Raw genomic sequence first — 17,443 nt, 5'->3', positions numbered from 1 at the left:
GCAAAGGTTTAAAGTAAGGCTAGTCAATCACAAAGAAGGGATAACTTTCGAAAATATTGTCGAAAAAAACGATCCCTCCTTGTAGAAAAGTGTCCAGTTGAGGGTGAAAGAATGAATGTTTTTAGCCAATTTTTCGATATTTGTCATCTGAATGGTTGAGCTTCAGAACGATACTGATCTCGTGAAAATCTGTTGCCTTTGTCGAAAGTTTTAGGCAGACATACATACATACATACATACATACATATAAACAGACAGGTGAAATTCATATTATAGATATTATTATTTAGAAAGCCATTATTCATATGAGAAGGAAGATGACTTAAAAATATTTAAATAAAAATATTTCCTTTGAATATTTGTAAGAAAAAAAACCCATTCCAAATAACATATAATAAATAATATAATAAATAATATTTAAACTAAAATTTAAAATTTCCAATGAACGAAATTATATTTTTCCAATTTTTTATGTGTTGACCTACATTTTCATATGTGTAAAAAACACAGGGAACTAATTTTCACAATTCACAGATGACTGCTAAAAACATTCTTAACCAGAAGTGGCAATTCTTGTTTGGTATGCCATTATACCAAATTTTCACAAAGGGCTTTTACTCCCTTTTCATAAAACTAAATTAAACTAAATATAGCCCACATTATGGCCCTTTATACCTAGAAACTGTGTTCTAAAATTCATAATGATTAATTTATTAGTTTAGGAGTAAATCCTGTTCATACAAATGTATAGATATATGCACATACCTAACATTATATAAATAGAGATAATTAGTTAATGATGTTAACAACTTAGTCATAGATGCTTCACCAAGATTATTGAATTATATAATACTAGCAGTTCAGCCCGGCTTTGCTTGGGCCCTATGTACTGTTCATAACTTTATGTGCGTATGTATATATATTAAAAAGTTTGACTCCTATCCAGGTAACCTACATCTAAAATTTCAAGTGTTTAGACCCAAAATTGGCGGAGGAGTTTGGTAGAGTCTGCAAAGGTCAACTCTTTCAATTTTGACCTCTTGACAACCAAATTTTTACCCAAAAATTGATTAAAAAGCTTGCTGCATGTCTGAATACTCTTTATGTAAAATTTCAAATGTTTAGACCCAAAATTGGCTGAATAATTTACTAGAGACCGCAAACGTCAAATCTTTTGAACTTTGACCTCTTGGCAGCCAAATTCTCGGCCAAAAACGGATTAAAAAGCTTGCCCTATGTCTGAATACACTTTATGTAAAATTTGAAATGTTTAGACTAAAAATTGACTGAGTAATTTGGTAGAGACTGCAAGAGTTAAATTTCTTTGAACTTTGACCCCAATTTTGACCTCGTAACAATTATTATTTTTGGGCCCAAATCAAATTAAAAAGTTTGATCCATGTCCAAGTAACCTACATCTAAAATTTCAAGAGCTTAGACCCAAAATTGGTAGAGGAGTTTGGTTGAATTTTCAAAGGTCAACTCGTTGAACTTTGACCCCCTTGACAGCCAAATTTCTGGGCGAAAACTGATTAAAAAAATTTTCCCAAATCTCAATGTCAAATCTCGAGTCTGCAGGCTGAAAATTGATGGTTATTTGGTAGGGGAATGTACACACACACAGCAGATAATTTTACTTTTATAGATATATAGATCAAAGAATTAAAGTAGATTTGAAAAGCAGTGTGCTTTTATGGAAATATTTAAGAATCTGATGAATGAAAAGCACACACAAACAATAACAAATTATATAAACAAGTTAAAATTTGAAAATGATTGCATGAAATGAACTGCATAGAGATTCATACTTCAAATAAATATTATAATAAACTTAAAATGTGTGAATTTTTAACTAAAATAACTGGATTCAGCATTAAGCGGGTTGATATGCCATAAAGCAAAACAACCATCTTTTTTTAGTATTTTGCCTTAATTTCTTTCAATTATTTTTACTAAAAACTCGCAAGTATGGACGAAAACAAGAGTGAGTGAAGCTGAAATACAACAAAATAAAGTTGTATCATAAAATATGGGCATGACTCTAACTAACCCCGCCCCCATCCTCTGAGTGATGTCATTGCAGTAATGATTGCATTATGTGAATAATTTAAATGGTGATCGAAAAGCTTTCCATTCAGAAGAGTTTTTATCAAAATAAGTTAGTGTAAATGTGAGTTTTAGCTTAGCAGCTTTTAGGATTAGAAAACAAAACAAAACAACAAACGAGAAATCACCTAAGGCTGGTGTAGGCTAAGTAGATAATCTGAAAGAGAAATATTTGCTGAGGTAATGGAGAGTGTGTCAATGGGAAAGTGTCATATATTGGCGGGAAAATCAAGATTCTACCTAATTGGGTGGAGTCGAGGTTTTAGAATGAGATTAGCGTCAAAGAGCAAACGAAGAATGATCATCTCGACTGTGAAAAACGTAATCCATATGAAAAAAAAAAAAATGGGGTGATAACTCTGGACTTGAATGTCAAATTAAACTGAATAACAAAAATAAATAAAAGTTATTTTATTATATAATGAACACCATTGTACAATACTGAATGACCTTTAGCCACACTAGCCTGATCTTGGATGTTTTAGATAACATCAAACGTGACTCTAGTGAGTTATGGTACAAACAGCTGATTCTTAGGACAATGACATTATGAAATAAATACTAGGAGTAAACATTTTGAATCAGATTAGAACTTTAATGCTAGAATGTCATTTACATTAACTTCTTCTTTGTCCTTTTTACTTATCCTTGAATTGAATAATTCTGATTTCAGAATTGTTTATAGATAGACAAGTGTCATTACGAATGTAAAGACTCCTTTTTTTTTTTTAACTCGAAAAGTTGAAGAGCTACGAAAACAGGAGTGGAACCATTTAAAACGAGCGACCTTTTGTGCTCCAGAATTTATTTTTCTACATAGTCACCGCCATTCCCAATACATTTTTCTCAGCGATGAGCAATGACCGTGTATGGGCGTCCAGATTTGTAATACGAAGGTCATTCCAAAAGTAAAGCCTCCTATTATTTTTTAACTCAAAAAGTTGAAGAACTACTAAGATGAGAGTGACACCATTAAAACTAATGGCCGTTTCTGCTCTACATAATAGTCACCACTATTCTCAATGCACTTTTGCCAGGAAGTCAATGATGCATCTCTGCTTCTGACATATGTCCATGACAGGGTTTGCTTGTTTAGAATCTCACACCATCAATATTTGCATCAAAGAGATGAAACTTTCAGATTATGAATACAATTTGCAATCCTTTCTGATTTATTTGGGCAGAATTAAAAAAAAATGGATGGTCATATTCAATGCTGCCAAGACTAAACTTGGTTTCCTTCAATAACTACAAGAAACCTTCTCTGCCACCAATAGCAATGGCCAGTGACTCCCTGTCTGAGAGTACATCTTTCAAACTGCTTGGCCTAACGTTCACAGGAAACATGAGCTGGAACAATTATATTGAAAACAGGCCGCTGCAAAAAAGGTAGGCTCTCTCTACCATGCTAGAAAACTACTGACACCTGAAAGTATCCTGTATCTCTATAAGGCCACCATTCGCCCATAATTGTATTGTTGTCACATCTGGGCTGGTGCGTCTGCTACTAGTCTCTCGCTCCTAGACAAGGTTTAAAAAAGAGTCGCCAATCTGATAGGCCCTGAACTGGCATCTAAGCTTCAGCCTCTGTCCCATTCGACGAAACGTTGCATCCCTCTGCTTGTTCTACAAGTATTTTAATGGTGAATGCTCTGACAAACTGAAGACACTTGTGCCCCCACGACGCAGACACCCTCGACAAACCCGACAGGCAGCTAAATCCCACCCCCACACAGTAGAGATCCCTAGATGTAAAAGATCTTTCTACTCCAGTAGTTTCTTCCCCAGAACCGCTAGACTCTGGAATTCCATTCCAGGATCCTGCTTCCCTAACTGTACTGACATGCAGAAGTTCAAGTGCAACATGAACCGACATCTTGCTGCCCAAATCCCTACATAGTGCCCCAGTAGTTGCAGACCCTGATAGTAGCTCCATACACCAAAGTGGCAATGTGCCTTGTTTGGGGTGAAAATGTAATAAAAAAAAAATAAAAAATAAAAAAATAGGAGGCATTACTTTTGGAACAGCCCTTATATATATATATATAAAACTTTAAATAGTGTACAATGCAACTCAAGCTCATAATTTAATAAATACTAATATGATAGCATGTGTGTTATTTTATGTGTCGTGTTTACATTTTTTAATTCCGAGTGACTGTCATCCGATTGTAATGATCTATTTCTTGTAATAAATAATTTTACTAAGAATTCTTCATAAGTTTTGGTTTTGGTTTCAATTCAAACTAATGCACCCAAGTCATATGGATATATATATATGTATTTTTTTTAAATCACAACTTTATAATATATAAGAGTCGATAGGAAATTGACTCTATAATAATATATACGAAATCTGCATAAATTAAAATATATTTAAGCATATTTTACGACTGGGCTATGCCAGGCATCCCTGCAAGCTTAAATAAATACTTTTGCAGTTTTAACAAAAGAGCTGTAATATCATCAGGGTATCTCCATTTACACTGAACATCTACAGAATGCCAACATAAATATATTACATATGAATGAGTCCGTTGTGAAATTTCCACATGTCCCGTTAGTTGTAGTCATTCAGAAAACCTGTCAAATTTCTTTGAAAAACATTTTATTTTATAGATAATTTTTTCTATTAATCTCGAAAATATAAACTTTCATGATATACAAAATATAAAAGCTTCATCATAAATTTATGTATTACCCACAATTAGATAAAAAAAATTTTAAATGCACCATATTCATTTAATTTATGTATTTCTTTTTTTCTTCTTTTTCCGCATAAAACCAAATTAAGTCCTTACTTAATTCAATTTACTTTATTTAAAAGTATTTAAATGTATGGATATGTATATATTGCTATTTCACTTTTCCTTTTAGAATATTTATATTCACTGGACAAATAAACTAACACATCAATATAAGCATATAAATTAATAATTTATCCGCACCAACTATATGCATACATACACACACATGTATATAATGCAAATTTGATGAAATATAAGTGAAAGCTTCCGTCTATTCTTTTTGTGATCATAATATATATAATCCACACGCACACACACATACATATATATATGACAAGTAAAATACACAAGAACATTCATGTTTTATTCCTGAAGGAAATCAACGGGTTTAATGCATGAATGTATGGTTTGTGATTATTTTATATATAAATAATGTTTATTCTAGCTAACTAACCAATCAGATTTGTTGATATTATTACCACTTATCGAGCTATTATTTTTCTTAACCAATAGGCCAACTCCTCTCAAACAAAGTTTGATTGGGGTGTTTTGGAATTCCCAACTTTTTAGTGGATCCATCTACTACTAAACTTATATGGATGTATACATGAAATAGTTAATTAAAAAGTTGTTAAAACTTGCTTATTAGTTCATATAGTCAACATTTCAATCAACGAGATCTTTGTCAGGATATGTCGATTAGTGTAAATCAAATTCATGAAATGTTAAGATCTTTTTTAAAGAAACTTGAATTTCTATGTTTTTTATGTTGTCACGCTTACATATTCTTTGTTAATATAATTAAACTAGCATGGGTGCCTGGCGTTGCCTGGGTGTTTTGAGGTGCATGTCGAATGGAAAAAAATAAAAAGTGGTAGTAGGCAGGCAGGCTCGACACTGTATCGCGGAGGTGGAAAAGAACAAACAAAAAAAAAGACATGGCGTCTTTGCCGTTGTGTCCATTACCGAACCGGAAGTGGCTAGGGTTTAAATTAAGGCTAGTCACTCAAAAAGAGGGATGACTTTAAAAAATATTGGCGAAAAAAGCGACCCCTCTTTGTAGAAAAGTGTTGAGTTGAGAGTGAAGGAATTAATGTTTTTAGCCAATTTTTCGATATTTGTCATCCAAAGGGTCGAGCTTCAAAATGATACTGATCTCATGAAAATCCGTCGCTTCTGTTGAAAGTTTTAGGCAGACATACAAAAATACATACATACATACATACATTTAAACAGGTGATGTTGAAATATTTACAATCAATTGTAATTTCTTATTCAATTACATGCTTAACATCAACCGCTTTTATCACACCTACGATTTATTTTTTCAACCTTGTTATAAATCTTACCTTTTTGTTTCAGTATGCCAAACACTTGTTTGAAAATGCTTCTTACTTCAAAGGAGTAGAAGAAACCATGAAGACTTTTAATGAAGAACTTGGAGAGAACTGCTTTACAACTTTGGTAAGTAGGAAAAAGAGGAATCATTGAATTGGAACTTTAAACTAATCATTTGGTTAGCATATGCAGTAATGACTAACAGTCCTGTTATTTTGGGTGCCCTTTACTTTTCTGGTTTACGATTGATAAATATTTGAATATTTTCTTACAAACTATTTTATATAGCTTTAATAATTGATATGGCATAATCACATTGGATCACTGACAGTTTTTTTTTTTTTTTTTTTTTTTTTTTTTTACAAAGAAGTCCCCCCACTTATCAAGGCCAAGATGCCACTCGAGGATAAGGGTTAAACTGTGTACAGAAGTCAATGGGAAAATATTCTAGTAATCGTTAGTTGTGGAAATTTAGTAAATTGGATTACTTAAGGGAATGGCTTATCAAGAACTTGGTAACATTGGACTTGAAGATGACTATAAGTCAGTTGGAAAGCAGGAAAACAGAACAGAACTCCACAGACGTGCAGTTCTAAGAAAAAAGCTTCGCTCATGGAATCTACATTTTGGTTTAGGCATAGATAAAGAGTGGGGGAAATTATTGATAGTGGTTTCAGCTAGATGAGTGTTTTTTGTGAAAGTCAGGCAGGAGGTGGGGACCATAGATTGGAGCTCAGATGAGCACTTGCCATGAAAATAATGATAAACAGGCTTGCAATGTCTCTTCTGTAGGGAAAGAGGTTGCAGGGAAGAGAAAAGGGCATACCCCACTAGGTTGCAAAGTCTATTTTGAACTCTGTCAAGACAGGATAAGGTGAGCAACATGGAGTCTGGCCAGTACCATATGGGTAATTATTTGGGAATGCTATGCATTGTATGTCATCTTCCAATGACTGAGATATCCATGTGGCTGGAGGCTGCGAATTTGATATTCCCTGTAAACTTCCTCCTACAGAGGAAGCCTTCATAACCTGCCCAGGGCTAATACTACACCAGATATTACCTGTTCATTTTTTTCTTTGTTTTTTTTTGTTTAATTATTAACAGGCTACAATATACATCCAAATTTTGTTAACACACTAAATTCAAATATTATATACTAACTGGATCTGTGTCCCACATTGCCCGAAGAAGTATATTAAGAAATTCGAATGATATATGTATCAGGAATGTGAGTTCTCCATCTTTTAGCAGAATTCCACTTTTGTTTCTAATCTAAAAAAAAAAGTAGATGTCCGCTTAAATTGATAGAGAATTCCATGAATGTGAATTCTCTGTTTCCTGATCAAAATTTACTTACTACTTTATTCTTTCGTCACTATTTGGCTGAATTTTATTTCGTTCTTTCTTTCTTTCTCCCTTCTCTCTCTTTACCTTTTTTCTTTCTTTGTCTTTCTTTTCTTGCTTTCCTTAGGGGAATCTAATGTCTTGTTAGTCATAACTAAATAAAATACATGAACATTCATCATACGTTGCTGTTATACCCTGAAGAGTGAACCAAAAAGAGTTAAAGACAAGAAATGGTTATTTTGCTTGGAATCGTTTGTACTAAATCACTGACTAATGGAGCAGAGGATGAGACAGAGAAAGGTCTCAACTAACAAAATTATACTCACTAAATAGTTATCTCTTCCTTCCATATCCAAAAATATCTTTGGATTTTTTTCGTTTCCATCTGTAAGATGTAAGAATCTGTTTGATTAACCTTATCCTTTCTTCTTCATTGCAACCTCTCTCACAGACGTGATGTTGCTAGTTTCAATCTTTTCTACAATGGCATGTGTTCCTCAGAATTGTCTGATCTATTCCATTTCCTTTGTTTCAGCTCATTTGACTTGGTCTGGAGATCTCCATCAATTCGCTATTTTAATAGCAATACTACACCATTTTGTTTCGTTATAATAGACTCAAATCAAGCATTATTGAAAAGAGCATTTAAAAAAACAAAGAAATAATATCTTTAGTTTTTTAAAATCGGTCCATTAGAACTGGAGTTATGACCATTCAGAGTATATAAAAATGCATGGTTCACTGGACATTTTGTCTTAGTCACTCTTATTTATATAGTTTATTGACTGTAAAATTACAATTTGAGTTGTGAAACAAAAAATTAAAAGTTACTTACAAAAAACTTTGGCAAGAATTTTTCACAATTTACAGACTAAGCCATCTTTAAAAAGCTGTATCTTTAGATCTTTTTAAGATATTATGATGAAATTTTGAACACATTATAACATCATGAAAGTTCAGATGGTTATATTACAACCATCTCACTTGGTAACTTGCATACTAATTAATATATTTAAGTTTCATTTTAATGGCTTTAAGTAGGAACATAATAAAAACAGCTAAGAAAAATAGTAGGTAAGGCTTTATCATCATATGAAGTATTATTCTGATGGACATTATCATTTGTCGTATCACCTAATGAAAAAATCCAAAATGGTGACCAGGAAATCCAAGATGGCCACCATGACATGATTCAAAGAAATTATTAATAAAATATGGCGTGCAGTATATCAAATGAAAGGAAATTTCGTACAGATTACAATTATAATGTGTTCAAATACATTAAACTAATTAACATAATTAAGTTTCATTTTAACGGCTTTAAGTTGCTGTGACAATTATTTGGTGGGTTTCTACCTCTATTTTGTATAATTCTTTATTTGTAAGTCATAGCTTGTTTTTCAAACAGAATAAACATTTACAACACCCAAAAATTATCGAAGTAGGTAGAAGAATAAAATATCTTGCCTTTGGTAAAATTTATTTGTTATATATTTATTTTTTGACCACTTTTTCATACTTCTGTGGATTGTAAAACAAACCCAATAAATGTTATTATAGACAAGATAAATTATTCTTTTACTTAACTCGATAAGTGGTTTGTATTTTTTAACTCATTTAAAAGTGTTTTTATTTAAATAAAAAAAAGTGGTGTCAAGTGAAGCCATTTTAATTTAAATTAAACAAAAACAATTTTTTATGAAATAAAACAAAATTACAGCACTATTTTTGTAATACTATTTTCAAGTTAAATTCAAGTTTTATAATATCATTTTTTATTAAATTGTTAGATGAAAGTACAGAATAGTTAGAATACACCTTCCCCATGTTAAGAATAGGTTTCTAAATAGTAACGTTTATATAATTATAATTTTTTTATTAAATTGTTAGGTGAAAGTACATACTTACAAAACACCTTATCTCCATGCTAAGAATGGGTTTCTAAATAAAGCATTTCAAAAGTTTGAGTGACTCTATTTTCCCTCACTTAAAAATTTACCAAAATTCAGAAAATCAACCAATTTTAATTAAATTTTCAGTGTTTATTAATTTACAGTTACAGAATATAATATAAATAGGTATAAAAATGATAACATTTTTGGATGTCTTGTTTGTTATAATAAACATTCCTATCTCATTTAAATGTGTTTTTCATTCATTTTTATACAAATAAACTTTCTTCAATTTTTTGTTTGAATTGAATATTTTCAAAAAAAATTTTCTCACACTAAAATAAAACATTACGAAAAATATTCTTTTTCTTTTAAATATATTAGCTATTACATACCATTTGAATGAAGTTTCTATCTTGATTTATTTTTGTACTAGAAAGCCTCAATTTCAAGATGTTCTTTTGACTGGAAAGTCGCACATGTTTCGTTAAAATTCTGTAATAAAGACAATTCTTTTCTTTTATTGTTTTAAAAACATGAAACATCATCGATTAGTAGAACTTCCATGTCGAGTATTTATATGAACAGACCTAAAACGTATTTATCTGAAAAGTCATCTACTGCTCGCATGGCGGGTGTTTCGTTGTTAATAGGCAATTTCTTGGAATATACAAATCACAACAAAATTATTAAAATACCATTTTAAAGAATCCAGTCATATAAGTTTTATATTTATTGATATAGCAGAAATCTATTAATTACTGATTTGAAAACTATTAAATAAAAGAGCCTGTCTTGTCCAACGCTAAACAGTACGTCGTTTGGTATTACTAATTTTAATACTTCACTGTAATACAGCTTTCTATTCCAGTAGCTTCTTTCTAAGAACCGCAAGGTTGTAGAACTCTCTTCCTGTTCTCCTTCTACTTACAGCCTTAGTCTTTTCAAGACTAAGGTAAATAGGCATCTCCTATTTTTGCAATAATCATGTTTTGTTCTTGTTAGCTCCTTACATCAACTGGCTTCATGCCTTGTCGCAAGCAATTTTCATAAAAAAAAGATCAAGCAAGGTCTCACTTCTCCATGCTCCTAAACCAAATAGATCTAGTCATTTTTTTTTTTTTTTTTTTTTACAAAGGGTTTCCCACTTATCAAGGCCCGGAGGCCACTCGAGGATAAGAGTTATTGAGTGTACAGTAGTCAATAGGATAATTTCTTAGTAATCGTTAGTAATATAAATTTGGTAAATTGGATTATTTAATGACACAGTTCATCAAGAATTTGTTTATGTTGGACTTGAAGACAACTAAATTGTAGTCAGTTGGAAAACAGACTAATGGAAGAGAGGTCCACAGGCGTGCAGTTCTGAGAAAGAAGCATTGTTCATGGAATCTACGTTTCGGTTTAGGCACAGTGGGGAAAATTATTGATAGTGGTTTCAGCTAGACGAGTGTTTTTCATGAAAGATTGACGAGGGGGATCATAGATTGGAGCTCAGATGAGCACTTGCTATGGAAATAATGATAAATCAGAAACAGGCTCGCAATTTCTCTTCTGTGGGAAAGAGGTTGCAGGGAAAAGAAAATGGGCATCCCCGACTAAGCTACAAAGTCTATTTTTATTATCATTTCCATTTTTTTTTTTTTTTACATCATTATTTTCATCCCCACATCATTCATACGATATTTCTTGGAATGTAAGGAAAACACTTACTTATAACCAACATCAGTACCATGCCACCCCCAACCTCATATATAATTGAGCATATTTTGCCACAATTTCACCACAGGAATTATCTAGCATGACTCTCATCCATTAAAAGATCAATTGTTCTGCTCCATCCACACTGTGGCTCACCCATCAGGCTTCAGAAAAGGAGGACAAACCAGGCTCAACCATCCAGAATGATTCTCTTTAAGAAAAACAATTGGTGAAAAAAAAAAAAATTAAAACTAACCACCTTCATAAATCTAATACTCTATTTTTTTAAGCAGTGTTCAGTTTGAATTGAATTTTACTCCTACACTGTCTCTCAGCTTTGTAACTCTTTGTTATTCCTTGTTTTCCCCAAAAGTTTTGATTAACAATTCCAATTATTGTCCCAGCACTAATATAAACATATTGTAGTGAAAATACATTATTTTATTTTATTTTATTTATATTTGCTTTTTCTAATGCTTCATGTAGCATTCCTTTAAATTCTTATCTTCAAAAGGGTTTATAAACCAACTTATTAGTAAGATGTAATATTTTCAACTGAAGCTATTATTCTGTTACTTTAAAATCCGATCTGACCAATCTTTTTATCTTTTTAATGATAGGAGACAGCTACTGGCCTCCAGCTTCTTGCTGCTAAATTCCATCAGCTAGTGACTTATTTAAATAAATTGCTTCCCTATCAACTTGAAAGGTGAGTATTTAAAATATTACTGCATATATATATATATATATATATATATATATAGGGTGACCCAGAAAAAACAAAAAACATATAAAGTATATATAGAACATATGCTGTAAAACGGAGAAAAAAAGGCCAAAAACCCTAGTGTTTTGATGTGATGTTTTGTATATAATAAACTAGTTATGACCAAAGTTTCATTTCATTCGAACAAAACACTAAGAAACAGGGCCTAATTATAGTTGGGGCCCGTTTTTTTGGATCACCCTGTATATATATATTTTTTTTTTTCTGGTTATCTTAGCCACCACCACCATCATCATCATATCATCATCATCCATTTTTATCATTTTATATCCCAAGGTCAGGGTTCTTACATTTTCTGACAACCTGCAATCTTCATATTTCACTCTGTGCAGTTTTGTCCAAGTTTTCTTTGCACAGTCGGCCTAATAATATACTGTATCTTCATAAAGATGGAAAAACAAATAACCTTAATTTAATAAAGGAATTAAAAAAAAAAATAACTTGCTAGTAAGTTGATATAATAAATTTCCTATTTCTTTTATCAATTATTCTTTTTTTTAGTCTAATGTGAAAAGAAAATATTTATGATGCAAAGATTCCACCCTTTCGTTCATTTTTTATATAGTTAATTTCAAAATGAGAAAGTTTGACAGAAAAATTAATTTTTTTAAAAATTTCTTGTAATTCACAGCCTTCACCAGGAAAGTGCCTTGTCAACATGTACAACAATGTTAGAAGCCAAAAATATAGATTTATGTAAATCTTTCAAACGATTGAATTCCGTTTTCAATCGATTGGAAACCTACGTTAGCATGCTGGGAGCCCAAAGTAAGTAATTGCTTTATAACTGTTTAAATATCTATAAAGTTACCTTATCAGATTTTCAAAATCAGTCTCAACTAGCTTTTTTGCTGGCAAATCAAATTTTGCTTTTGATTGGCAAATTTTTATTTGTGCTACACCATAAGCACTATTATAATATACTCTAATACAATTTCTTTTTTTAATTATTTACTCCAACCCAGACAATCTATGTTATGAAATATTTTTGATTAATCACTGAATAAAAATCCAAGTCAGCATGAATGTTAACTTGTATTTTAATTGAAAAATTGACATAAAAGAGAGTTGTCTCCCTTACAACTAACAATTTATTTCTTTTTCTATATAAGCTTAAAAAATGTGATAACAAAATTTAAAAACTAAAATGAGTCGGCTGCACTCTAGACAGCTCGTATTATGGAATTTGTATTTCTGTGTTACAGCTATGTTTTATTAAAACACTGGTTGTTGAAAGATCATGAAAGTTAAACAATTTTGAACCTGATCATTATTTAGATGGATGATCGTTTAAGAATATCTTCTTGGATTTATCTTTGCCTCTGAACCTTATGCCAGTTCAGGAGAAGGGAGGTTAGTAGGTGTGCAACCCTTACTTCATACCAAAGTCTTCATTACACACGGATTTTCTTGAGACAAAAGGAGACCTCATGTGTATGACAATGAGACTATGGTGCCGGAAATTCGATGACACAAACAAGTAGTCACATCCGAGAGCTGTTTACATTTCCTCTTCTCTCCTGACAAAGCGATACATTCTCCAAATTTGGGGGAAATTCACACATCTACCATCTTGTGCAGCACACGATGTTTGAAAAAAAAATGTTTAATTGAAAATTATTGAAATTTCTTCAATATTGTCATCGTTATTTATTTTACTACATAGACCGTTGCCATGTACTGCATTGTCATAACGCTTAAACAAAGCTCTTTCACACTTTGCACAATGCTTCAATATTTTGGAAATAGGATTACGATTATGAATATCTCCAGTATATGAGGGACATGCAATAAGTAATGCCCCTGACCCACTTCCCATAGTAGTAGAGCAACGAAACTTGGAACAGTTATTAGTCTTTCTCTATATAGGAATCACCCAGAGTTATGCATTTCTCCCATCGTTTGATGCAGCTCTGGAGACCATTTTTGTAGAACACCCCAAGTTGGTCCTCTAACCACAACGCGACTTCAGAAATCAAGGCTGCATCATCTGGGAAACGCTTTCCTTTCAAAAACAACTTCATGGCTGGGAAGAGGTGAAAGGCAGAGGGTGCAAGGTCAGGAGAGTAGGGAGGATGGGGGAGGATTTCATAACCACATGCCCGTGCTTCTGATCTGGCGACATGCAAGTTGTGGACCATAGCGTTGTCCTGCAGGAGGAGGGTACCTTTGCTGATCTTGCCCCACCTCTTGATTTTGATAGCTTCCCTTAATTTCCTCAAAAGTGAAGCATAATAGGCTCCTGTAATTGTGGTACCCTTTGCCAGGAAATCTGTCATCACTACTCCGTCCTGGTCCCAGAAGACTGTGAGCATGACCTTGCCAGTGGAGGGCTGCACCCTTGCCTTCTTTGGAGGTAGTGTGTCCAAGTGCTTCCACTGCATTGACTGGGCTTTGATCTCTGGATCATAGTGATGGACCCAGGTTTGAATATTGAAATGCCCATATGTTTCGTACTTTGTGACAAAACTACATGAAAATTTGCATGCTTTTGAAAGATTATAATGCTATTCTATGGTTAAAATTTTATGACAATGGGTAAAAAAGAACCTATATTTTTAAACTAATAAAATATGGCTAAATTTGCCTATAATTGTATATATATATATATATATAGTGTTCTGGCAGGCAGCTTTAGTTTTGCTTTAGGATGAATTTTGCTTAGGGTTTTTTTTTTTTTGCTTGGTTGTCTCCCCTGTGGCCTTACCAGACCACTAACATTATATATATAACAAGTAGTTAATAAAACATGTTAAAAAACACTTTGAAAAAGAGTTAAAAACATATTTAATTTTAAAAAGGAAACTAAATAAGTGGATAGTCCTTAATCCGCAGAGTTTGGAAGAAATACTTTCCTTCTCATCAGAGGGTAGGATTTAGCAAAATGCAGGATCGGATTTTGCTTGCAAAAGTATTTAATGAAACTACAAGTAAGTCATGGATCTTACTTGATAACAAAAAGTGAAGCAGAGGGAATAGGGTGAATAAAAAAGTGATTTCATATGAATGGACAGTCTGGTGAAGGGTAAAATATCCAATGATGGTAAAATCTAAAAATGCAGAATCCAAGAAAGTTAGTTAAATTTTCATTCGCACAAGTAAAATCCAAGGGAATTGTGTGCCGTATAATCACATTGATACACTGATTTTTGTTAGATCACCAAAGTTAAAGTTAAGCAACATTGAACCTGGTCAGTACCAGATGGGTGACCATTTAGGAATATCAGACGCTGTATGTAAGAGAATGCTAACATCTTTGTGCAAAAGCCTGGCATTGTCATCCCTTCTGATCGGAATATACACATGACTGGGGACCACTTGTAAATTTAATATTCCCTTGATGCTTCCTCCTTTGGAGAAAGCCAGGTTAATCCTCTCAGGTGAATGCTACTGACTATATATATTTTGTGTAATTAATTCTTGTGCTTTTAGCTTAATTGATATTCCCGTTTTCAGATCTAAAGATTCTATTGTGTGATTCAGTAGCAATAATAAGTTGATTTCAATTCTGACAAATAAACAAATGAATTGAAATTTTGACTTGTTTATGGCAAATTATATAAATATAAAACTATTTTTTCTTGTTTTTCTTTTTTTTTTTTCTGAAGATTTTTTTTTCTAATTGTAATATTCAAACCATGTTCAATTGTATAGCCTCTAGATGTAGTAGCCATAAACATAATTAGTTCCAAGATTGTTTGTTCAGACAATGATTAATTAGATTCCTGGACATATTAAATTTGACTGGACCTTTTAAGGACTCCATCCAAAGATCTTTAGGAAATTGCAGAGCAGGCAGAAATTCCAATCACCTACAAAAAGACAAACAAAAAAAAAACGTTGACACTCTCTTCTGCTTCTGTTGGCTAAACACTTTAAGATATATTTGAAGTTTTTATTTATATAAAGATGAAACGGACATTGAAGAAATTAAATGTCTTGCTTGACATGATTGTATAGTCTTGTTGTAATCAATATATCTATTTCTTTATAGGTCATAAATCTTGCCCGCACTCAAAAAAAAATCACCAAAGATTATTTGCTGAACTCAGTTTTGGTATTACAAGCCTACATGAAGCTGTTAAAGGTAAATATAAAAGCCAAAAATATTTATTTTCTAATCTTATTTTCTTACCTTCATTTAAAATAACATTGGTCATTATTTTTATGTGGGACATAGTGAAATATAATGACCAATATTATATAATACCGTGTTCCTTTTGAATAACATTCCAAACATACAGACGAAATACAAAACCCTCATTATAGTAAGAATTTTATAGTATTTTAGTCCTTTTGTATTCATAGCATTATTAGTTCTTTTGTATTTCAAGATCATAAAGTAACCACAACTCTTGCTTGACTGTTTAATAAAGGGCGATAACTAGGAAATATACTTATTTACTTCATTTCCAAAATTTAATTTAAGAAAAAAGTATAAAGAAAGAATAAAATTAGGTTGGTGCAAAAATAATGTCGTTTTTATATATATATATATATATATATATATATATATATATATATAGTTGAACGTAAAAAAACGACATTACTTTTGCACTAACCTAATATTATTAAACAAACCTGTATCGCGTAGCTGGTAGCACAACACATAGCTTCTCTATATCTCATTCTGTATCACAGATAGTTACATTTCCAACACGTTTCCCAGACCAGCAAGATCAACATGTTTCATTTCTAGATCTATTTCTGACCACAGTTCCAGATGATTGTATAACGAATGCCCACAGCCCACTCGGGAATGCTGGTCATGCTGTGATAATGGTAGAAATCGCCCTTAATTCTAGACTCAAAACTAGAAGCTAGAAGTAATTGTAAGAGAGAAATAGCGACAGCTAAGACAGAATACACAGAAACCATCAGAAAACGCATCGAAGCACAGAAATTAGGAACCTGTGATTTTTGGAAAATCTACAACAGTGTCGTAAATAATGGGCAGTCAACGATTCTCCCATTATCAAACAATCATGAGGTTGTTTGCATAGAAGGCTAACCTGCTTGCCAGTCGGTTTTCCTTAACCTCCACATTGGACCCGGCACACCACTCATTCCCTGACTTTCCTTTATGGATAGACATCACACTAGATGATTTGAAAATCACCTCTTCTCAGGTACATGGTATCATAAAAAACCTAGACACCTCAAAAGTATATGGACCCAATCTGATCCCGGCTGTGTTATTAAAAAAATGCTCTGCTGAGGTTGCTCCAGTTCTCTCCAAACTTTACAGCAAGTGCCTTTATGAATCTTGCTTTCCTGACTGCTGGAAAACCGCTTCTGTGGTACCAGTTTTTAAGAATCCTGGCGAAAGTACTGACCCATTAAATTATCGCCTCATTAGCCTTTTCCCGCTTTTCGCCAAAATATTTGAGCCCTTAATTAATCAAGCTCTTGTCCATCACCTTACAGCTGCTAAACTCCTGACCAACAATCAATATGGATTTAGACAAGCCCGTTCCACAGCAGATATCCTAACTGTAATCTCTGAATGTATATACTGCTCA

At 32.5% G+C, this 17,443-nt stretch overlaps 1 protein-coding gene across 2 annotated transcripts in view; it reads left to right on the top strand.

Moving 5' to 3' along the window:
* LOC145243390 (protein phosphatase 1 regulatory subunit 21-like) overlaps window positions 1–17,443 on the top strand; it is a 109,709-nt gene that overhangs the window by 61,109 nt on the left and 31,157 nt on the right. For both annotated transcript variants that reach the window (XM_080106230.1, XM_080106229.1), the window contains 4 exons: window positions 6,216–6,317; window positions 11,755–11,843; window positions 12,553–12,689; window positions 15,916–16,008. In XM_080106230.1, coding sequence (XP_079962356.1) covers window positions 6,216–6,317; window positions 11,755–11,843; window positions 12,553–12,689; window positions 15,916–16,008 — 421 coding nt within the window. The remainder of the gene's footprint in view (window positions 1–6,215; window positions 6,318–11,754; window positions 11,844–12,552; window positions 12,690–15,915; window positions 16,009–17,443) is intronic.

The sequence above is a fragment of the Euprymna scolopes genome, chromosome 22 (genome assembly GCF_053919585.1).
Source record: "Euprymna scolopes isolate OS-2025 chromosome 22, ASM5391958v1, whole genome shotgun sequence".
Lineage (NCBI taxonomy): Eukaryota > Metazoa > Mollusca > Cephalopoda > Sepiida > Sepiolidae > Euprymna > Euprymna scolopes.
The sequence above is the reverse complement of the archived record's forward strand: the minus strand, read 5'-3'. Positions and strand labels throughout refer to the sequence as shown.